The 24,937-nt window shown below is 38.0% G+C and overlaps 1 protein-coding gene across 5 annotated transcripts in view; it reads right to left on the bottom strand.

The window, feature by feature from the left end:
• MRE11 (MRE11 homolog, double strand break repair nuclease) overlaps positions 1-24,937 on the bottom strand; it is a 75,269-nt gene that overhangs the window by 35,599 nt on the left and 14,733 nt on the right. For all 5 annotated transcript variants that reach the window (XR_005835016.1, XM_008688361.2, XM_008688362.2 and 2 more), the window contains 8 exons: positions 23,567-23,708; positions 20,672-20,786; positions 16,465-16,650; positions 15,384-15,555; positions 14,350-14,430; positions 10,050-10,176; positions 7,589-7,689; positions 6,210-6,383 (listed from right to left, as the gene is read on the bottom strand). Coding sequence is in view for 4 of the 5 variants with exons in the window: in XM_008688361.2 (XP_008686583.1) it covers positions 6,210-6,383; positions 7,589-7,689; positions 10,050-10,176; positions 14,350-14,430; positions 15,384-15,555; positions 16,465-16,650; positions 20,672-20,786; positions 23,567-23,708 (1,098 nt within the window). In the remaining variant the exon portion in view is untranslated. The remainder of the gene's footprint in view (positions 1-6,209; positions 6,384-7,588; positions 7,690-10,049; positions 10,177-14,349; positions 14,431-15,383; positions 15,556-16,464; positions 16,651-20,671; positions 20,787-23,566; positions 23,709-24,937) is intronic.

Genomic DNA, 24,937 nt, shown 5'->3' with positions numbered 1-24,937 from the left:
TTGTTGATAATGCTGCTAAAAACATCAGGGTGCATGTGCCCTTTCAAATCTGTATTTTTGTATCCTTTGGGTAAATACCCAGTAGTGCGAAATTGCTAGGTCATATTTTTAACTTTCTGAGCAACCTCTATACTGTTTTCAAGAGAAGCTGCACCAAAAACTTGGAAATTTAAGGAGTTTTGTCGATTGATTAAAGAAATCATATTTTCCCAGTGACTTACATTAAAATTTCAGAATTGTACTCTAAAAATATATATTGGCCCTAAGCAAAACTGTATTACCACCTGCCAAAATGTTCCATGTCACTGAAAAATGGTCTATTAGACTGCAAAAGAAAAAAACTCTGATACCTATGAGTGTTATACTTCAGTAAAATCATTAAAAACAAAAATCTCTTCTTTCAGAGGCTTGAAATATTACATGGCTCAAATCATTCTTAGACACTTGGCTCTAAGACATCCAGGAGGCTCGCTAAAATAGTATCTGCGGGCAGCTGGGTGGCTCAGTAGGTTAAGCGTCCAACTCTTAATTTTGGCTCAGGTATGATCTCAGAGTCCCGAGATGAAGCCCACATACATCTCTGCACTCAGTCTCTCCCTGTCTGCCCCTCCCCCTGCTCACATGTGCATGCTCTCTCTCAAATAAATAAATCAATCTCTAAAAAAGTAGTATCTGAAGCGGGTGGGCCTCTGGAAATCATTTTATCAAGTCAACTACTAAATGTTTACTGTTTGCTGACAATGGTCCTGGAACCAAAAGGGAAACTAGAGATTTTAAAAAAATTCCTGCCCAACAGGCTCTTATATAGTATAGTTATGAAATTAGGGAAAAGCTCTATTTGCTTAATAATTTACTTAGCACCCCTTTACTGGGCACCCATTATGTGCCAAGCACTACTGTAGGAACTGAGAATCCAACAATGAACAAAATAGCTATGAATTCTGCCCCCATGGAGTCTAGGATCGTGTACCTGTGTATGGAGCCAACAAACAAAAACAAAATAAGAAGTTATATTGTGTTTTAGAAGGTGCGCCAGACTGAGTTAATTTACAGCTAGACTAAGAAAGCTCTGTCATCTCTGGGGAGCCATTTATTTACTGATGGTTCTCAACCTGCATAACCAGTTAGAAGCATGGCTTGATTATGAGACCAGAGGGGTATAAAAGATCCCCTGGGAACTTCTGCACAAATCTTGGTGTGTTCAATCCAGGGACCACTGTGTGCAAATAAGGACATGAGAGTTCCTCACAGGTATCTAATGCCTGCCCATAATCTCTTTCTTGACGCATCATATCTTTTGCCTTTAAATAAAAACCTTAAATAAGTATGCTCAGTGGAGTCTTGAGTTCTTCAAATATTTGAACCTGTGAACACTTTGCAAAAGACAATAAGTATGCAGAGAGAAATAAAGCAGGAAGAGGGTGAGGAACACTGCCGAGAGGTCACATATGAATAGAATGATCATGCAAGGCCTCACTGAGAAGGTAATTTATGAGCAAAGGGAATGAATTTTGCATAACTAGGAGAGAATATTCTAAACAAAGGAAAAAATGTGCATAAAGGCACTGGGGGAGGGGTGCTTGGGTGGCTCAGCCAGTTAAGTGTCTGACTCTTGGTTTTGGCTCAGGTCGTGATCTCAGGGGGGTGAGATTAAGCCTCCACATTGGGCTCTGTGCTCAGCTTGCTGTCTGCTCGAGATTCCCTTTCCGTCTCCTTCTGCCCCTCCCCCTGCCCTAAATAAATAAATAAGTAAATAAAATAGTTTTTTAAAAAGGCATTGGGGCAGAACGTATGGTATGTTTAAAAAATAGCAAGGAGGTTGCTGTGGCTCAAGTAGATACGAAGTTAAGAAAGTAACAGAAAGCCAGACTGAATAGGGTCTTGTAAAAAAAACTAGAAGCACATTTCTTTAAGTCAGGAGTGACTTGATCTGAAATGTTACTATCACTGACAGCTGAACTAAGGACAGAATGGGGAGTGGAGGAAGGGCACAGGTAGAAAAAGGGAGACGAGTTTGGAGGCTATTAGAATAATCTAAGTGAGAAATGGCAATGCGATGGACCTCTGGTAGTGATGGGAGACTTCAGAAGTAGTCAGATTCTGTATACATTCTGAAATAATGCCAAAAGGACTTCTAGACAGTCAGATTCCAGGTGCCATAAAGAGAATCTACACATAGAGCAAAGACTGAAAATCAGCAATTCAGACTGGGAATGTTAGTGGTTTGAGGTGTCTATTAAACATCCAAGTAGAAATGTCTAGCAGACTGCTGACTGCAGAAATCTTGAGCTGAGAGAGGTCTGAGCTAGACTTTGGAAAATCACCACATTTACATCCAGGCAGCTGGATGAGATTACAAAGGGAAAGTGTAGCCGAAGAAGGGCTCCAAGGACTGAGTTCTGGGGACTTCCAATCTAAGAGGCAGGAGACATGCGAGAAACCAACAAGAGAAACTGAGAATATGCACCATTAGACAGGAAGAAAAGCAGAAGAGTGTGAGGTCCTAAAGCCAAAGAGAAAAAGGTTTCAAGAAGAGTTCAAGGGAGATTTAAGATGAACCCACAGTGGATTTAGCAATGGAGGTCATTGGTAACTTCGATGTGAGCAGTGTCACTGGAATAACGGGTCAAAACCCCTGGATGATGGGTGGAAGAGAAAAGGGAGGGAGAAAAATCAGGGCAGCAAATACAGAAAACTCTGAAGCAATTCTGCTATAAAAGAGAAACAAAGAAGATGAGTAGTAGCTAAAGGGAAATGGGAGTGAAGAGGGCTTTATTGTTTAAGCTGAAAGAAATGACAGTATCTTTGTTACGATTCAGTGGAGGGGATAAAAACTGTTTTTAAAAATGGCACAGTATGTGACAGTGCTCTAGGTAGTATATACCAGATCAAAAGTGCTAAGTCATTCGCAGAAATGAGTCAGTAAAAATACTGAGTAGGTACCATGTGCTGCCAGTGTTCTGGGACTTTACATGTATTCTTTTGATCCTCACGACAATCTTGAAGGAGTTTATTATCCCCATTTTACAGATGAGGAAATGGAGGTGGAGAGAGGTTTAAAAACTCACTGTTAGTTACACAGGTAGTAAGGGTTTTGATTTTGAACACAGGTGGTTTGGTCCAGAGTCCACACTCTTAGCTACATCCCCCCATCCCTTATGCACCCTCTCAGGAGTCATGATAGCTCTCCAGGTGGGGATGCTGAAGTTATTTGCTTTTGTGTTTATCTGTGTGTGTTTTTTTGTTTAAGTGTAGTTTTAGGTTCACAAAAAAACTGAGAAGGAGGTACTGAGATTTCCCGTATACCCCCCAGCCCCACAGATGCATAGACTTCCCTATTATCAACCTCCCTCCACCAGAATTGGTACATTTGTCACAACTGATGAACTTACACGGCCACATCATAATCACCCAAAGTCCAAACGTGGTGGTGGTTGTTGTTTTTAAGATTTTATTTTTAAGTAATCTCTATACCCGGTGTGGGGTTCAAACTTAAAACCCCAAGAGCAAGACTTGCATGCTCCACCAATGGGGCCAGGCAGGCACCCCCGAAGTCGAATTTATATTACGGTTCACTCTTGGTGTGCTAGGAGTCTGGAAAACGGTATAATGACATGCATCCACCTAAATTACAGTATCATACAGGGCAGTTTAACTGCCCTAAAAATCCTCTGCACACCTATTCATCCCTTCCCTCGCTCCTCACTCAACCCCTGCAACCTCTGATCTTCTTACTGTCTCTATTAGTTTTGCTTTCTTCCAGAATGTTGCACAGTTGAAATCATACAGTTTGTACGATTGTATAATTGATGATGTTGTATAGTTGAAATCATACAATCCTTTGCAGGCTAGCTTTTTCACTTAGTAATATGCATTTAAGTTTCCTCCATGACTCTTCACGGATTGACAATTCCTTTCTCCTTGGCCTAAATAATATTCCCAAGTCTGGGTGTTTCACAATAAACTTACCCATTCATCTACTGAAGGACATCTTAGTTGCTTTCAAGTTTTGGCAACTATGAATAAAGCTGCTATATACACCTGTGTGCAGGTTGTTATGTGAACATAAGCTTTCAACATCTTTGGGTAGATACCAAGGAGCACGACTGCTGGATCATATGGTAAGAGTACATTAAGTTGTTCAGGAAACTGCCAAACTGTCTTCCAAAGTGACCATACCATTTTGCATTTCCATCAGCAATGCGTGAGCATTCCTGTTGTCCACATCCCCACCAGAATTTGGTGTTGTCAGTGTTCCAGATTTTGGCCGTTCTAATAGGTGCATAGTGGTATATTTCATTACTAATCTGCATTTCCCTGATGACATATGATATAGAGCATGTTTTCATACGCTTATTTGCCATTTGTACATCTTTGGTGAGATGTCTGTTAAGTTCTTTGGTCTGTTTTTACATCAGTTTGCCTATTTTCTTACTGCTGGATTTTGTTTTGTTTTAAAAGATTTATTTGAGAGAGAGAGAGAGAGGAAGGAGGAACAGAGGGAGAGGGACAAGCAGACTCTGCACTGAGCATGGAGCCCGACTTGGGGTTCAAGTGGAAACCAAGAGTCGGACACTTAACCAACTGAGCCACCTAGGCGCCCCTTACTGCTGAGTTTTAAGAAGTCTTCGTATTTTTTTGGATAATAGTTCTTTATTAGATGTGTCTTTTACAAATATTTTCTCCTCCAAGTCTGTTGCTTGTCTTCTTATTCTTTTGACACAGTCTTTCACTGAGCAGTTTCTCATTTTGATAAAGTCCAGCTTATCAATTCCTTCTCTCACAGATCATACCTTTGGTGTCGTATCTAAAAAGTCATTGCCACACAAGGTCATCTAGATTTTCTCCTATGTTATCTCCTAGGAGTTTCATAGTTTAATATTTACATTTGAGTAGGATGGTCATGTTTTATTTCTGGTACCTAACGGAGAAATGCATCCCTGCCAAAAACTTATGAACCCCATATAACCAGAGTACTTGGCCTGGAATATTACTAGTTGCATACTGACATCATAAGGCTCTAAGAGAACCATGCTGACTAATTAAAAGCACTAAAATCAAAGTCAAAGGGAATGAGTTTTAAAAATGTTTTGTTCTGCTTAGAGGGAATCTAGAAGATACAGAAAATGATCCCCTATAATCTCATTACCTGAACATAACCAATGAGAATGTTTGGAATATTTTCTTTCATTCTTTGCACGTACACCTACACTTGCATATAAACTAAAAATCACTGGAATCATACTGTATATAGTTTTAAATCTATTGCGTTCTTTCCCTATATAACATTGAAAATATTTCTCCACCTTCTTCAAAAGTATGATTTTTAATGCTGCACAGTATCTAGTGTGTATGTGCCAACATTTACTTCATCATACATTTTCCAAATTTTCCCACTGCAGACCACACTCAGATAAATTACTCCATACACAAATTTCCACCTCACTGTTGTCTTGGGAAAGGGATGAGTTAAAGGACAAATCTTAAGCCTCTTGATATACACTGACAAACTGCCTTCCAATGCAGCAGCTCAAACTAGACACTCCCATGAGCAGCATACTAAATACTTTTCTCAAACTGCCGTCACTCTGACAAATAACAAACACATCTGAGTTCCTTTGAACACCATTTTCATATGCTTATTACCATTTGTATTTCTTTTATGAACCACTTATTCATGTCTTTGTTCATTATTCTATTGAAATGTTATGAGTATCAACCTTTCTTGCGCCCACATAGGAATATGTTCTTCACGTCAATACATTTTGTTTTTTGATAATCTGACATGCAAACATTTACAATTTCTATGCAGTCAAACCTAAGGGGCTTCTCCTCTGATCCTTCTACTGCATTTATGCTTAGAGATGAATTTGAATTTCTAGATAAAATTCAAAATCTCAAACAAAACCTACTAAAAAATTGAAAAGAACATAGTTTTCATCCTGTAAGGTTCATTTTAAAGCATTTTCATGATATTCAAGAGAAGATGCTATCTATGGAGAACAAAGCTAACATTTAATGGGTTTCAAGCATGTTTAAGATTCTGTTCCAGACCTTTTCTACTTTAATCCTCATTTTACAAACTCAATTTTGTAGAGGAGGAAACTAAACAAATCAAAGAGGTTAAACAGTGGTTTAACAGAAAGAAAGTCAGCGCTGCTCTTGAGGAAAGAGTGTCTAACTAGACTTCTCCACCCCAAATTGGTTACCTCTTCATCGATCTTATCTTCTAGGGCATCAATATGACGCTCCTTAAGAAATCGCTGTGTTTTTTCCAACTGGTATTTCACTAATTCCTCTATGGCGTCTTTTTCTTCCTTGTCCACAAATTCTTGTACTGCTTCACCCATCCCCCTTTCTGTTAGAAGTGAGAGCTGCACATTCTGTAAAAGAGGCACAAATCACTGGATGCAGAAATCAGTATCTATTCCTTACCAAATAATTCTATATGAGCAAGGAAAATCAGGGTATAACGTCACCAGGGAAAAAAGACAAAAAAGTTATCCAGTTGCTGAAGGGAAACAAAATAAAACGAAACAATGGACAGTAAGTAAGCCTACTAATAAATTTTATGGGCCAGAAAAAGCCACGTAAAAATAAGAAACAGGAGTAGTGTTTAAGACAGGTGGGAATGTAGAGGCCTGAGTGGCTGGGATGTAGAGTCCTGAAATGCTAGCTGATGATTAAGAGATTAGGTTAACTGTGTAGTGGGCACAGTAATGGCCCCCTAAAGATGTCCACATCCCAATCTCTGGGCTGTGAATATGTTCGTGGCCAAGGAAAACTATGGTTGGTTACGGATGGAATTAAGATTACTAAACAGCTGACTGTACAATCAGGAGATTATCAGGGACTATGCAGGTGGGCCCAGTGCAATCATGAGCATCCTTAAAAGTGGAAGAGGGAGGCTAAAGGAGGGAGTTAGAGGGAGATCTGACTGGTGGAAATGGCCAGAGAAATCTAACATTGCTGGCTTTGGAGGTGGAAGGAGGCTGTTAGCCAAAGAATGTGGACAACTCTAGAAACTGGATAAGATTTGCCCCTAGAATCTCCAGAAAGGAACACAACCCTACTAACACCTTGATTTTAGGCCAGTGAGACTGGTGTCAGATTTCTGAGCTACAGAACTGTAAGATAACAAATGTGTGTTATCTTCATTTATTAAGTTTGTGGAAATTTGTTTCAGCAGCAACAGGCAATTAATAGAACCAGATCTTAAAGTGACACAAACTCATAACAACGAAAGTAGCTTCACCATCCTGTGGCTGTCTTATTAAAGTAGTTCTGAAACTACATCTAGACGCAACAGAGGTAAATCCTGGATTCAGAAACATGCGGTAGAGATAAAAAGGAAGAGCAAAACAACGCCACCTATAATAGCCACAATAATAACACCATTAATTAAGCACTGATTTTTCGTGATGAAGAGTAACCGGAAGTAAATGTAATTAATTGTTGTCCCACTTAGTTCATGGAAACATTGTGAGGATCCCTTTTGTTTGAAGTATGAATTATACATATCCCAAATTAAAGTCAGTTATCCTCAGAGAGCCATTCTTCAACATGTAGGCCGTAATTAAGAAATTACCTTCTCTGCAGTCTGAAAATACTGTTTTACAAGGTCTTCGACTCTTAGGGTTGTTCCTTCTGAAGGTTTTGTGATGAGCTTCCCGAAGTTGATCTCTTCTCCTAGAAAAAAGAAGTCCGTGGAAAAGTAGTAGCTTCTGTGACAGTGTGAAAGTGCCCAGACTCATGGCAGGTTTGGTCAGTAGAGGAGGTTTGGCCAAACTTGATTAACGATCAGCTTGCTCAACATGGTAAATTTTGAGGCAAAAACATGGCATCATTGTTAACAGCTGCAGTCTTTTCCTGAAAACGTGTATCTCTTTGTCTATCTCTAAGTCTTATGTCTCCTACAGCTATTCTCAAAGGATGATCTTCAGACCTCTGATCTCCAAGACCATTTCAGGGGATGTTCAGGGACAAAACTCCTTTCGTAACAACACCAAGATGCTATTTACCTGTTCCGCTCCATTGCCATTTGCCCTGATGATACAAAAGCAATTATGGGTACAACTGCCGGTCCCTTATTATAAATCAAGGCAGTGGCTTGGAACTGTACAACATTCACCACCACAACCACACAGCTCAAAGCAAAACAAGGAAAGTCAGTTTCACTTAAGAATGTCCTTGATGAAACTGTAGAAATTATTCATTTAATTAAATCTCAGCTCTTAAGTATGTACCTTCTTAATATTCTGTGAGACAAATGGGATGTATGCTTACAGCACTTTCGCTGCATTCCTAACCAGGACAGCGGTCTCAAAAATAGGTAAAGAATACAAAGAGTACTGGGTAGGAAGCCAAGAAGCAGAGAGTCCAGGACCTACTCTGCTGATAACCTTTGTTAGGAAAATAAATATTAACTGTCTAGTGGATGTTGGACCTGGCCATGAAAACACAATGGTGAAAAGACAGGATCCCTGCCCACAAGAGCAAATGATTACAACAATGGTGGGAAATGCTATGAGAGGTAAAAAGACAGTATGGCACACAGAGAAGAAATAACCTAATTCTTCTCAGAGAAGATTGAAAATAATGTAGCTATCATTTGAATCAAGTCTTGCAGAATGAGTAAGATTCACTAAGCGAAACAGGGAAAAGAAAAAACTACTTGAGACAGAGGGAAAAATACGTGCCATGGCTTGGAGGGTGAAGAGGCACAACGTGCTGTGTGCCTTTTGCAAGGTGCTGAAGACAAGTGAACAGAAATCTTTTTCAAATCTCAGGACAGTAGAATTAATATGGCTCCATAAGTACGATGACTACATTTTACGATGCCAGACACTATGTTTAGACTATTTAAACACATCTATCATCTAATCGTCACCACGATTCTATGACGAAGGCTCAGTCACTATCCTGATTTCACAGACAAGAAGATCAAACATCAGAGGGCTTATGTAATTTGTACAACGTTACACAGGTACGTGAGAAGTAGAGCTGGCCAAAATAATAAAAAAATGCTTTCAATAAAACACACAAAAGGGTTATTGCTTCCATTTAGCAATTTATGTTTAAACCAAAAAGGAATCATTAGAATAAAACTGATTATGATGAAACTCAAGTAACAACGTACTAGTTCTATATTCTGTATTATTATGAACGCTACACCCATGAAATCTCAAGGGATTGATAAGGATGGACAATTAAAGTAAACCACTATCAATAACTAGTTAAAATTCATAGCATAAGAAAGTAATTATCTGATAAGGATTTTTTTCCTAAAACACTATTTTATGAGTTCCACTTAAATATCTGAACGAATATTTCAGGTTGAATTAACAGCATACAGAATTTGGTCACAATTTGACACTGAAAATCGAAGCTCATTAAATCTCAGTTAATAAAAACTGAAATAGCTTTACCTATAAAACAAGGGCCATATTTTTCTATAAAAATTCTCTGACTCAACAGCTTAAAGAAAAGGCTCTATATGTAACATGATCAACATTTCTTATGTAAAAGCACTATTTCAGCTGGATAGCCTATTTTTATAAATGCATTTCAAAGTAAGGGCAATGAGTTTTTATAAAATTTAATTACAAATTAATTATGTGATCATGAGAAACATCAAACTATGAGACACCTCTTATTCCAAAAGACTGGAGTCTTCCTAAATCCTGTATACTCAAAAGTTGAAATACTTGATGCAGAATTTGAGTACATTGTCTGAACAATAATGTATTGTCAACAATATATACTTTGAGCAATAAATCTTTAAAATCTGTGTGCACTGTTACTCAGCAGCACTGTTTTTAAAAACTACATCTGCAGAGAAAGGCTTCCCTTTCTTTACTGTTACCCACAGGTTTAAAATGATTACACTCTAATTTTTAGAAGAGATTTAATTATTTCAACTGCCAGCTTAAGATACCAGAAATAATCATATAGAAATATTTTCATCATTTTCTACTTCTTTTACTAAAGAGAGATTTTTGTAAACCCTGTAAAAAGCAATTCTTAATTTGTGAAAATAACTAGCTTACCCGTGTTTTCCTTTTGTTCTCTATGCCTGAAAAAATGGATAACATCTTTTGGATTAGCTACCAGATCCACAAATTTCTGGCTAAAGCGAAGAACACTGAAAGGCTCAAAACCTCCACTATAGTCCACCTGGAAATACAAAATAAGTTATGAAGGCCTAGAAACAACAGTTTACTAATTTCGTTAGTTATGTTTATGCTCAATACTTTTAAGGTAATAAATTAATGTTCTATAATTCATGTTAGAGATCATGATGGTGTTATACTTTTTATTCTACTGAGAAAACAAAGCTTCAAAGGTTTACGAGCTTAACGAGACATTTTGTTCAATGGACCCAAGATACAACAAGAATTCCCACAAGGTCTGAATGATTACATCTCCCTATGGTAACATTAAGAGCCTAGGCACCAGGAGTACCACCTGGAAAGGAGGTGAAATTTCTAAACATAAAGTATTTAAACTTTTGAAACAGGAAGAAAACTCTCCACTAAAATAAAATGCCAGCCCTAGATGCATTAGTTAATTGGTCTATCATCTTAGGGATATACTTTCACACTAACAAAGAAATGCTGGGAAAATCCACGCAGGAAAAGAATCCAATGTGTTAGCTTTGAGAAATGATTACCTTCAAAGCACGTATCTATTTAGATGTCACAATCCCACTCAAAGCAGGCTCTTTCTAAGTTAAGAAGTTTAGAGTCATACAGAGACCTTTCCAAAGAGAAATGCATACTAGAATTTTTTCCCAAGAGATATATTATTTCCCTAAACTAGCTGTTCTAAACACAGGCTCCGGGAACCAGCACTGTACCGCATCACTGGCCTATCCAAACTCCTCTCCCCTCCACCCAGTTTACACTATTCATCACACTTCGCACTGGCTGGCATTTTGTTCATTTATTTGCTACCTATTTTTTATGTCTCTCCTCACACCGCCACCTCCCATAAGCCCAATAAATTCAAAACCTCCTGTTTTATCGTCACTGTGTCCCCCAGCATGCAGAACAAAATGTACTCCAAAAGTATTTGTTTACTGAATCATAAAATTAATGAGGGTCCCTGAGTTGATACAATGTTACTTCTGGACTATTAGTAATGAAAATATCTGTTCCTTTGTTTCATGAATGATTTAATAATTCACTGTGTTTAGGAAAAGAAATGCCAATTTTCTCTTTAACAGTGCTTGGTTCTAATGGTATTAGGCAGACATAGATGAGAAACATGGGATCTTTTGCCCAGATAAAGAGAAGTATGTGGTTCTCCCAAAACAACTGTGTATTACATCTCTACAGCAACCACATTACAAAAAGAGAAAATACTAAATGCTTAGGCTATGGGGTTTCCAGAAAACTCTTCATTTTATCAATGATACTCCAGCTTAGGTTGATTTGTAATTTTCTGCTGCTAAGAGTCACAAAACTTGTCCATTAAGCAAACTTTACTGAGGAGTTCACAATGTGCTAGGCACTCTAAGGACCAGGGATACAGCCATAAAAAAACGTATAATCTTGGTTGTCGAGAAATTCACAAGCTGACTGGGAGGACAAACATGTAAATAAATAAGTACAAGCAGAATGGGAACGGTGCTTAACAAGTACATACAAAGCAGACTGAGGGCACAAAGGTAGAAGCACTGACTCTGAAGGGAGGTCAAGACAGGCTCTTGGAAAAGGGAAAAGCTTTAAGTGCATGTTGAAGGAGATGCTATGGAAGGAGAGAAGCACATTCCACAGAGCAGGGTCAGCGTGGGTGAAGGTACGGAAGATTGAAATAGACTCCACTGGACCCAGGGAACACTTTTAGTCTAATGTAGCTGGAATTTAGAAGGTTCTGGCAGAAAAACGAGGGAGAAGCCAAGGAGGTCGGTTTCGACCAGGTCATGTAAACCTCTGAATGCCGTGCAAGACTTGTTCCTATTAGCACTAGGAGATCAAGTCATTTTCAGCAGAAAAGACATGCAAGACTGTATTTTACAAAGATGAATTTGGCAGTAGTGTGAATAGGCTACAGGTGTGTGTGGGGGGAAGAAACTGAAGGCAGGGTCAGGAAGGAAACTGCATTTATAGGCCAGATAAAAGAAAAATCAGGGCTCAACTTCAGCAACAACAATGGGATAGACAGAAAGGACCAGATTACTTACTGTGCAACAGGTAATATTTAATTCATTTTGATCTTGTAAATCTATGAGGTAGAAACCAAGGGACAAAAGACCCAACTGCTCAAGGTCACATAGCTAGTAGTGGCAGAGCCAGAACTGAACCCAGGCATTTAGGCTCTAGACTGTACTCTTTATCTTCACACTAAATATCCCAGAGCTTCTTAGATTTTAATGTGCATACAAATATCTTAGGGATCTTGTTAAAATGCAATTCGATGGGTCTGATGTAGGGCCTGAGATTCTGCATTTTAAAAAATTTCCCATGTGAGAATGAAGCATGAGAGACTATGGACTCTGAGAAACAAACCGAGGGCTTCAGAGGGGAGGGGGGTGGGGAATGGGATAGGCTGGTGATGGGTAGTAAGGAGGGCACGTATTGTATGGTGCACTGGGTGTTATACGCAACTAATGAATCTTGGAACTTTACATCAAAAACCAGGGATGTACTGTACGGTGACTAACATGACAAAAAAATATTATTATAATAAAAAAAATAAAAAAGTAAAAATAAAATAATCTCATTGAGAATAAAAAAAAATTTTTCCCATGTGAGGGGCACCTGGGTGGCTCAGTCGGTTAAGCTTCTAACTTCTGATTTTAGTTCCAGTCATGAACTCAGGGTTGTGAGATCGAGCCCTGCACTGGGCTGCCCGCTGGGCATGGAGTTTGCTTGGGATTATCCATTGCCCTCTGGCCTCTGCTTCTCTCTCTCCTTCTCTAGAAGTAAGCAAATAAATAAATAAAAGCAGTAATTGTTAAAAAAAAAAAAAAGTTTCCCAGGTGATGTCAGTGCTGCTGTTTTGATTATTCCTTGAGTATCAGGCTTTGTGTGCGTGTGGCGGGGGGGCTCTTGGGCCTCAACAAGGACATCTAAGCTGGAGGTAAACATGTGGGCATCATCACTGTATAGCTGGTCCTTAAAGCCATACGCCTAGGCTGAAAAGAGGGCTAAAAGAGAGCACAGGTCAAACACAACTCGAAGAAAAGAATGTCAAAGAGTGATTCAGCCAGAAGAAAACAAGCTACTGGCTTTGACAACTGAACGTCATCTTTTCCACCTGAGATGGTAGCGTCAGAGCCTTGGTTACAATGGACTGAGGAACAGAATGTTAAATGAGCAGTAAGAGCTATGTATTTCGAGAGGTTTGGAAGAAAATAAAAGACAAGGGCAGAACTAGCTGAAGGGAAAGGCACAGGGACCAAAAAAAAAAAAAGGTTACTTTTTATATGATGGAAATGAGTAAGCAGGTTTACAAGCATAGGAAGCGCTTCAATTTCTTTAAATTTTTTATTTTTTTTCTTTTTTTCTTTTAAAGATTTTATTTATTTATTTGACAGAGATAGAGACAGCCAGCGAGAGAGGGAACACAAGCAGGGGGAGTGGGAGAGGAAGAAGCAGGCTCCCATCGGAGGAGCCTGATGTGGGGCTCAATCCCAGAATGCTGGGATCACGCCCTGAGCCGAAGGCAGACGCTTAACCGCTGTGCCACCCAGGCGCCCCTCTTTAAATTTTTTAATACTCTCAAATACTTGATTCTTCTAACATATTTCTCAAGCACTTGCTATATGCCAGTATTGTTCTGAAATCTTTGGATACATCAGTTAACAAAATTCACGAGTTCCATGCTCTCATGGAGCTTACAGTTTTGTAGTTGGGGACACACAATAACCAAAATAAATACACTGCATATAGTAGGTTAGGAAGATGTGTTGTGGAAAACAAAGAAAAGAACAAGCAGAAGAGGGTAAGTGAAATCAGGAGTGCTGGTGAGAAGATATGGGGGTCCCATCTCATTGGGGAGGGCCTCACTGAGCAGACAAGGAGGGGAGAGTGTGAGAGCAGAGAACTGCTGGAGGCCACAGGGAGTGAGGGGAGAGATAGTAAAAGATGGAGTCAGACTCGGCCAACCTATTAAATAGAACAATAGACTATTCAGAAAAAATCAGGAAAAAAAATCAAATTTATTAGAATCAAACTATGATTAAATCAAATCCTGACAGCTTTATTATTTCTGGTGCCAGATGATGATTGCTCCTATTACTGTATATACTCTCCTTACTAATTTAAAAAACAAATTTATGTTAACTGTATAGTACTATCCTCTGAAAATCAATAAAGTTTAATTTATCTACATAGGACTTACTCGCAGTCGTATAAGAGGCTTCTCTGGCTGTTGAGAATTTCCCAGACGTTCTCGCTCAGCATTTTCAAGCATTTCTTTAATCTCAAAATAAAAATATTGTCGTGACTTGGGGGAAGGATACTACTGGCCTCTGGCGGGTAGAGGCCAGAGAGGATATTGTTGAAATCCCACAATGCAACCTAGCACAACAAAGGATTACCCAGTCCAAAATCTCAGTTGTGTCAAAGCTGAGAGATATGACATAGACCTCACCAATCAATCCATTTTCCACCTCCCAGGGACACATACGTGACCTCAGTACAACAGAACTCAGTGCCAGGAGTTGATTTGGAACTACTGGGAAAACAGGCTCTTTCAGGTTTAAGGACATTGTCAGTCTAGGGGCCACCCTGTGGACATACCCTCCTCAGAGTGAAGCGTCAGACAGCTACCTACAAAGCAGGTGTCATGGGGGCTAAACACAGAAAAAGAGACAGAAACTGCAGTCTTAATGTAAGCTTTTGGGTCTAATCCTCTTGAAACCAGCAAACTCTACAGCTTTTCACCTATGTGAGTTACGTGTTGCTGGGAAGGCCATGACACTGGGTGAGTGATTTCATCTACGGTTCAGTTCCTCTTTCCATAAAACGATAGAATCTACGTACCTACAGCATCGTTGAGTGGATTAAATGCAAAATGCTGTCAACAGTGCCCAGAATATGTAAGCAATCAATGAATATCAGTGACAATTGTAAGAATTATAGCAACCGTAAGCAATGAACAGTATTGCGCTGCTGATTTACATATCAGTAAGTGCATTCGCACAATTTCTGCAGCAGTTTCTTCTCCACTTCACATTCTTCCATCTCCAAGACTAAAAAGAAAAGGTCTTTGATACGATTAAACTCATTTATGGAACAACAGTGCTTCCTTGTGGGCTTTGTGAGACTGTAACAAGTCTAAAAGACTTCCCTTCCTCTATGGAACTATTTAATTCAAGGTAAATCATCTCTCAACTAAAGTAGATCTCACTGACCCTTATCTAGAGGAATTACCTTCTCCAAACAGAAGCTCTGTATGGCCTGGGTTACTTTAGGGTTATCCGGGTTAAAAATGTCTGGGTGATCAGCCAGAACAACATCCTCCATGAAAAACTGCCGTACTGTGTGAAGAGGAATCTTCTGCATATTCATCTTCCTTCCTTTTATACGCAGCAAACCAACATGTCTGAAATGAGGGAAATGAAAGTCTAGTCACACTGTAAATTTTCTCGGGAAAATGTGCACACCAAAACTACGTTATCTCTAAGTTTCTACAAAATATTTCTCTACAAAATCATATTCATAACAAATTTTTTTTGACAAGTTACTGTTATATCACAGGAAAAAAAATGTCAATATTCTTCCCCAGAATAAAATCCACTCATCCCTCCCTGACTGAACAGACACTCTAGTGAGGGAAGACAGACAGAGAGACAGTAGGTAGGACACAACACTACCAGGACTATGACCGTAGTATCAATAGGACAGACTATCACACATATATGGATTATCTGTGAGTATATACGTACACACACATACATAAAATGAATTAGCAGAACTCTGAAGAAAAAAGCCAAATTTACATCCTACTAACCAGATTCTTTAAAGCTACTATTATCGTAACAATCAAAATCTGAGTGGATTCAAAAGGTGAAATCCATTATAAAAATTGGGCTTAATCGCCATTAACTACTTTATCATATAATTCCCCTAAAGAACTAAAAGAAATGAGATATGTTATAATGTTGCATTTATAACCAGAAAAACCTCAATTAAGTGGCTTTAGGCGAATTTGTTTATAAACAGACTTTGTGAAATTAGTAAAATCATCATCCATAGCACTCTAACCTGAAATTTAATTAGTAAAAATGCTAGCCCTGAATATGCGTAATAAGCAGCTAAATCATTAACACCATTGGGATATCTCCTGTTGAAAATGCCTTAAGATCTGGGAAAATAGTAAGACTACATCAAATAACCATCTTCATAAAGAAATCTATCATATAAAAAACTATCAGTACACTGAACCTGTAGGATGATGATAGCAAGAAATTTTTTTATTTTAATTGATTTGGAAAATATAACAATTACTTACTTCTTTACAGCTTCTCCTGGGGAAAGAGAAGTAACCACTGAACTTCCAGGTTGTGATACATAAAAGAGTTGTTGTTCATTTTTGGTTGGAGCTATTTTACACTCATGTTCATGGCCCCAGATAACAAGATCAATGAAGTCATCCAAAAATTGTTCTGGAATGAAGTTAGTATTTCCGTGCTTACTCCTATACCAAGATTTTTAAAAGTAAATATTAATGTCCAGAGATACAGAAACGCTTCATATTAAGAAAAGCTATACAGATCTTTCTTTCTCATTAAAGCCTTATTATATCTCTTCTTTGTGCCAGAAACTATTCAAGGGATTAGGGGTGCAAAGATAATACCTAATTCCTGCCCTCAAAAGGTTTACAAACTTGCAGGACACAGACAAGCAGGAGCCACAAAAGAGAAAATGGTCAATTCTACACTGAGAAGCAGACTGCAAAAGGCTTTAACAGAGGGAAAGTCAGAAAAGCATGAATTCCATCAATAGTGTTGCTGAGCAGAATGAAAACAAGGAAGAGCTGGAAGTGAGATCAGAAAAGCAGCAGCATGAGCTCTATCGATAGTGAAAACATACAAAATGGTTTGATTATATATATATATAGAGAGAGAGAGAGTAAACGAAAGTAAGTTAAGTCTAAACTTTGTAGAATAAAAACAAATCTCTAAAGACGTCCAGCCATTTTTTAACATATAAGAATGGGAGTAACAATTTCAGTCTTACATAAGAGATGAGTTTTCAATATTAAATAAAATATTGTATGAAGATTTGCAAACTATGGTTTTATACCTAGACTAGTTGTTATTATTGAAAGATACGTGAAAACCCAAAGTGACGAAAGACAAGAAGGAAGTTTTCCCTAACACCGACTTTATCATCACTGGGAATGTAAGTAAAAGTGTTCAAATACTTCAACCTAGCATTCACTTACGGCAAATCAGTATTCATTCAACAAATATTTCCTGTTTGTCTAGTCTGTGCCAGGTGTCCCAGGCCTCTTCTAGACACCAAAGACACAGCAGGGAACAAAGTTCTTGCTGTAGTTGGGGAACAAGCAATAATGCAATATGTACACGTATGTGCATGTGTACTCACATAGAATCTGTCAGGTGGGCATAAGTGCTATAAAGAGAAATAAAGGGAGAAGTGACACAGATCAGGAATGCTACTGTGCACAGGGTGGTCAGGCTAGGCTGCCCTGCCAGGTGACACATGAGCAGAGAACCACGACGAGGAATCAAGCATGCAAGGGAAGAAGTCCCAGGCAGAGGGCTGAGTCCTGGGCAGAGTCCTAGAGTAGAGCGATGGCAGAGGTGTTGAAATGGGAATGTATTTGGCAAGTTCAAGGACCGCAAGGGGAGGAATGGCAGAGCAGAAGGAATGCAAGGAGGAGCTGGAAGTGAAATCAGAGAAGCAGCAGGCTCATGTATCTAGGGATGCTCTTATGTCTACCTAGGGGAGGACATTATCACAATTACTGAAGAAACACAGAATAACTCAAACACTATATGATGCAATTGTGCTTTCATAAAGCACTGACTCTTTCACGCAAGAGGGGATTAAGCTGGTGAGCTGACTCTAATTTGTGACTTAGAAGTTGACCAAACATCCCTGTGGAAATATTTTGCATGACAAGGTGCTCTTCTGCTTCACAGTCTTTTTTTTTTTTTTCAGCCAAAGAAAGAAACCGGCCCATATACAGACACAAACAGAAATAAAATAAAATGTAAAAGGCTCATGAAAAAGTCACTCACTAGGACAAACCCTGTTTTTTATACTCCATGAAAGCAATAAAAAAGTACATAAGAATGCAGAGGGTGACAAATGAGCGTAACAGTATTAACAGTATTACGGACGAACTGCCTAATCACGCTGCAGGGGGTGGGGGAAATGGAGCTGGCCTAAGTGACCCTAGAAGGGCTGTTCTGACTAGATACAGTAAGGCTAAAGACTAAAGTAACTTACATAAACACTGTACACTAGTTGGCAAATTTGTTTCTCATGGGTACAGGTCAGCAAATTTTGAAATTACCTTACATGTCAACCAAGACTGAAAAAATTAAGTAAATATATTATAGATAATATGATCCAGGTTTCTAACTGTTAGAGAAAGAACTCCCAAAAAAGGAAGGGAGAAGAAAAAAAATGAACCCTACAAGGCTGGATTAGAGTAAGTTCAAACTCATGCTTGCATGTGTGTTTTTACAAATACAGATGCATATGCATGGGTTAGGATATAAACATGTATTTTTTTTAACTCTGATCACTGAGGGCTAAGAGAGTCCCAGCAGCAACAAGTAAACACGCAACAAGCAAACCTGTATCTGGGTTTCTAAATACGGTTCTCAAATAAAGGCAATCAGGGATCCTTAGAGAAGTGATTGATTTTAGGGCTAGGGCAGAAAAACACAAGATGAGCCTGCAGCATCTTGCAGTACCAGAAAGTGAAGGACATGATCACAAATAAATAAATAAAAAGGAAGAGGGCATGTTGAAAGGACACAGAAGCTAATATAAAAGAACCCTCAATGGTCAAAACTAGAACAATCTGAACAACAACAACAACAAAAAAAACTGATAGTATTGGATTATAATTCAAAGGATAAAATAAATATCCTTGAGTCTGTAACAACATAGATAAATAAATGAATAAATCAACAAGTGAGAAGGGACAAATCCTCCTTACAGAAGAAATTGCAATTAATAAATGCAGAAAGAATGAGAGAAATTAAGAAATAACAATTCCAACACCACAGTATTTGTTGCTAGAAATGAAATCCACCAAAGGATGCTAAAATTAGCAGGCAGAATTTTAAGGCCAAACAGGATATTCAAATACTCAGAAAGTATTTTTCCCAAAAATATTATTACAAAATGGAAAATGGGACCTTGACATTGGAGCAACCTGGCACACACCACCTTAATCAAATGATCAATGTTAATATCACCAGCAACTAGGCATTATCAACATCATGCATACACCCATTCCTGAGGCTGCCATTCCACCTCTATTTCTGGCTGAAGTTCTTGGAATCACTTAGATTTTTCCTTCTGACTCTTCCCTACTTTGGGAAAGTAGAGTGTGTAGCAGAACTGGGAAGCCCTGAGCAAGAAAAAGAACCAACTCCCAGTGGTGCAAAGTTATAGGGAGACTGCACTTATTAAAACTCTGGCCTGCTCCTCCTTTGAAACTCACTGTTTGAGAGCGTCCATAAGGCAACAGAAGGCTGCCTCATGGAAACTTTCCTCTCACTAAGCGCTTAGTGGGTTTTAATACCAGAGTATTCTGCATTGATTTCTGTTTAGTAAGTAATAAATATAATCGGGCCCAAATCCCTTTGGATTCTTCCTTGTAACATCTCAGGTTTGTCTCTTCCACATCAGTTTCACCGCCGTCATTTCACTACCGTCATTCCACACTGTAACTGCAGTCATCACACAATAAATCTTGCATTGAGTCTTCTTTCCTTTCAATCAATCCCTCACACTACCAACAGATCCAACTTCTTCAAAATACTAACAAAAGACAGTTGATCTCGCTATATTTAATATATTCTAGAAAAACACCTGCCTATACGCACCAGGAGATGCATGTAACAATATTCATAACAAAAAGGTTTAAAAAAGCAAGACTCTGGAGATAACATAAAATATTCACCAATACAAGAAAAAGTATAACTGTACAGATCAGTGAAAATTAATTATGCTTTTAAGCATCAAAATGGATGAAACTTAGTAATAAAACATAATAAGCCAGCTGCAAAATATACAGCAGGGTTCCAGTTGTACCAAAACTAAATAAAATACTCATGATAGATATGTGATTAAATGGTAAAGAAAAGCAACAGACTGATTAAATACAAATTAAAAACTGTGCTTCTCTCTGGGGTCTGTGGTAAGAGATGGGGTCAGGGAAGTGCACAGGATAATGTACTGGTAATGTCCTACTTCTTTGCTGAATTTAAGAGTATTCAATTTTATGGTTATTCTTGCACTTTATCCACGTCATAAATATTCTTTACAGATATCATTTATTAGAAACAATTTCAAAATGCAGTCGAAGCACATGTAAGTTATGCATGATCCTGCACTGACAACTTTCAAAGAATAAGGAATATTTTACGGAAATACAGAAGCCTGGAAACAGAGATTTGAGGAACCTCACCACTTGACTCAAAAATTTTTTCCAAGAATACTTTTACCTGTTCTGATGAATCACAAATAAGTTAAACCAAGAGTTCTCATCTTCTTTTGGTCTCAACATTGTTACTTTTTTATTGACGAACATTCGATAGAGCCTTTCATCTGGAATGGACCCTAAAACAGACATTATTTTAAAACCGGTTTCTTATTTGGTTTAAAAATGAATGTTTTGCTTCTAAACTATGTGCTTCTCTAAGTATTTCATTTTCTTATAAGAGATATATTTGAAATCTGGAATCATTATTTACAAATGAGTATGTTCCAAGTTCTTGCACGACAGCTGCTGAGAAGACACTTGTATTTAAAAAATGTTTCTCATGTCAGGCATACATACCTTCAAAATCTGGAAAACATGGAATGAAAATTTAAAGTTTTCTATGCTTAAATTCTTACTAAAATTTCCAATAATATGGTTTTTCACTATATTTATTATATATACTTTCGATCTAATATACACATTATAAAACAGAGATGTTAAAATAGGATGAGATAAAAACACGTACTTAAAAATAATATTCTTATAAATTATTTTTAAATAAAGATATTATGCTTTTAATAATATATGACTTTTAAATAATTCTTCTTGTACCCCCAAAGGATCACCTTAGTCTAGTAGAGAAGGCCAACAAAAACAACTTAACACACAAATTACACTTTTAAATACTATAAAACGGAAAAACGATGCTCAGATGGCAAATACCAGCGGGGGAACAAGTTGCTACTTTATACGGTCATTAGGGAAGGCCTTGGAAGAAAAGCCAATAATGCAGAAGCTAAAAACCAGAAGAAGTCTATCTTCTTAAAGAGAATTTATAGAGTGTGACCAATGGAACAGATGGTGGAATGCAGAACATATAAACTGGAAAAAAAAAAAAGTCAAGGCATACAAAGTCCAGGGCATTAAAAGGAGGATCTACTTAGGTGTTGGAAGCCTTGAGAATGCTGACAAAATCTGAAGTGAAAAATTTGAGGGGAAAGGGCAGGGCAGTTTAGCCAATTAGCCTCGAGAGGTCAGGGTGTTTGCAGACAGGAAAGGAAGGGGCAAGCAGGAAGAAGGGCAATCAGTGACCCCCCCCCCCCCACAAAATCTGTAAGTCTTCTGCCCTAAAGTCTGTAAGAAGCCTGAGAGAAGCTTGTGGGACACAGAACCTTAGGGACTGGTCAGTTTCCCTGTAGGTTGGGGAGTAGAGAAGAAACGTGAAATGAGGGAATCTGCTAACTGTAGAGAGAAGGGCTGGGGTGAGAATGTGGGGTGGGGGCTGGAATCCAGTTAAGGAGAAGAGAACAAGATGAAACAAGAGTTTGGGAGAAAATGGATGACTTGAGCGATGCCCCAGGCGGTGCCTGAGGCATAATGGGATCCGTCTTAGTCTGAAAGTGGAAGATCATCCATTTTCTGCAGCTACGATCCCTAGCACTGCAGTCATTAAAATACCTGTTCAAATCTTTTTAAAAAAATGTGTTTCACTTCCTGCTCTACCACTTGGGAAATCAGATATAACACTTTGATCTCATTTTCCTTATCTCTAAAATATAGATAACCATGATGCTTTTCTACTTTTTAGAAATCATGAACACTGGACAAAGACTATAAGCTCCCTAGGGTAAGTATTTAAATAAACCACCCATTATTCTTTTAAAAACATATATAAAGAGGGGCTCCTTGGGTGGCTCATTTGGTTGAGTGACCTGCCTTTGGCTCAGATCATGATCTCAAGGTCATGGGATCTAGCCCCATGTCAGGTTCCCTGCTCAGCGGGGAGCCTGCTTCTCCCTCTCCTGCTCTCCCTGCTTGTCCTCTCCCTCTCTCTCTGGCAAATAAATAAATAAAATCTTAAAAAATACACACACACACACACACACACACACAGAGACTTGAATGAAGTAAATAAGGTCTCCTAAGGCTTCTATTATACTAAACTCACCCCAAAAATATAAAAACTGCAGGATGAAGTTGTTTTCTGATTTCTCTCAGGGTACTTTAAGGTTGATTTAACATGGAATATAATTTTTATAATTATACACAATAAAAACAGTAAAGCTATTACATTCATAAAACAAAGCATATCAAGCTGAACTTAATCCAAGGAAGACTCAACAAACAGACTTTGAATGTACTCTAAAAATATTCTTTGATCTTTGTTTATATGGAATCAAACCTAGCAAATAGGTTTTTACCTACTGGACATTAAATAAATTGTAGATAGCCAAATTGATAAAGCAAATATTCTGAGCATTATAGATAACAGCTCTGGACTAACACTGTCTAATAAAAATATAATGTGGGCCACTAACGCAGTCCAAATATGTAATTTTAAATTTTCTAGTAACCACATTAAAACAAGTAGAAACAGGTGAAATTAATTTTAATTTATTTAAGCCAATACATTAATAAGGTATTTTACATTTTTTTCTAAGTCTTGGAAGTCTGCTGTGATTTTATATTTACAGCACATCTCAATTCAGACCAGCTGCATGTCAAGTGCTCAATATCTACATGAGGCTGGTAGTTACCGTACTGGACAGTCAAGCTTTAGACATTCCAAAGACTTCCAAGATACCAAAATGCAGCTTTTCTAATTACTCTATAATTCTAACATTCAGGATTCTATACCTGAGTCTAAAATAAAGAAAAAAATTCAACAACAGAAACTAAAGGAATTTTTTTTTAAAACTAAAACTGCTATTAAAAGAAGTATCAAGGGATAGTGGTCCTTATTAAATACTAAAAAATTTCAACCAAAACCTTCTGGCATTTTTTAGTCACTCACCAAGAATAATTAGATCTGCCTCACTTTTTTCTAAACAGCAACAAAGTTAATTTCAGAATCTGATTTCAGTTGCTGTTTAAGCAACTATTTATTGACATAAATAGTAAAATAAAACCATCTTACCTAAGCCATATAAAGCAATTTTTGTGCTTCCTTTTTGGAGCAAAACTGGACTAATGTCGATCTTCTCCACAGACACTGAACGTCCAAAGTGATTTACAAATCCAGCACAACTTAAAATATCCAGGGCACACAGTGCATCTGCCTATGCAAAATATTGTCAAAGAATATTAATGTATATCTAAAAATAAGTAATCTACATATCGTATTATTACCTATTAAAGTATATTCCATATACTACTTACTAAAACATAGATTAGGTAGTGTCTCCTCAAAACAAAATTACAGTAGTAAAAGTATTTTCTAACTTTCTTCAATTACAAATGACCTACTGCAACTCGAACCACATGCTAAATACAAAGTTAACATTTCATCAAAACTTAAGATGTGAGACACCTGGGTGGCTCAGTCGGTGAAGCGTCTGCCTTCGGCTCAGGTCATGATCCCAGAGTCCCAGGATAAAGCCCCACATCAGGCTCTCTACTCACCAGAGGGGCTTCTCCCTCTGCCCCTCCTCCTGCTCATGCTAACACACTCTCTCCCCCAAATAAATAAATAAATAAAATCTTAAAAAAAAAAAAAAAAAACCAACAAAACTTATGAAGTCTTGGCCACCAAAAACAAAAACCAGGGGCACCTGGGTGGCTCAGTTGGTTAAATGTCCCACTCTTTTTTATTTTTTTAAAGATTTTATTTATTTATGTGACAGAGAGACAGCCAGCGAGAGAGGGAACACAGTAGGGGGAGTGGGAGAGGAAGAAGCAGGCTCCCAACGGAGGAGCCAGATGTAGGACTCGATCCCGGAACTCCGGGATCATGCCCTGAGCCAAAGGCAGACGCTTAACGACTGCGCTACCCAGGCGCCCCAAATGTCCCACTCTTGATCTCAGCTCAGCATTAAAAAATAAATAAATAAATAAAAACCAGCCCTGAAATATGCACTTTGTAGTGTTAAGCAGACCTCTTAAGCCATGGGGGAAAAAACTACATAGCTAATGATTTATGGTATTAATGATCAGATAAAACAAAACAAAAAAATACTTGAAGTGCAGGACCGCTATTATTACCTTCCCTATCAAACAGGCAATAAGATGATCTAATTTAGATGTGAAACTACTGATGAGAAATCATTTCCTACAGCTAAGATTTTGAGCTAAGATACAAAAACACCAGGTAAACTATAAAGCTTTATACAAATGTTAGGTATTTATCCCTACTCCTGGTTACTTATTGTCAACCTCAGCACTAATGAAATAAAAGCATACCTCACACACCAATTATTATTCCAGATTTTAAAAAATTATCCAAAAAGCAGTATAAAAGCTTATATGAATGATACAAAGTCAATTTGACTTTCTGACTCAATTTGACTAA

This window comes from Ursus maritimus, unplaced genomic scaffold (assembly GCF_017311325.1).
Source record: "Ursus maritimus isolate PB19 unplaced genomic scaffold, ASM1731132v1 scaffold_16, whole genome shotgun sequence".
Taxonomy (NCBI): Eukaryota; Metazoa; Chordata; class Mammalia; order Carnivora; family Ursidae; genus Ursus; species Ursus maritimus.
This window is presented reverse-complemented; position numbering and strand designations above follow the sequence as displayed.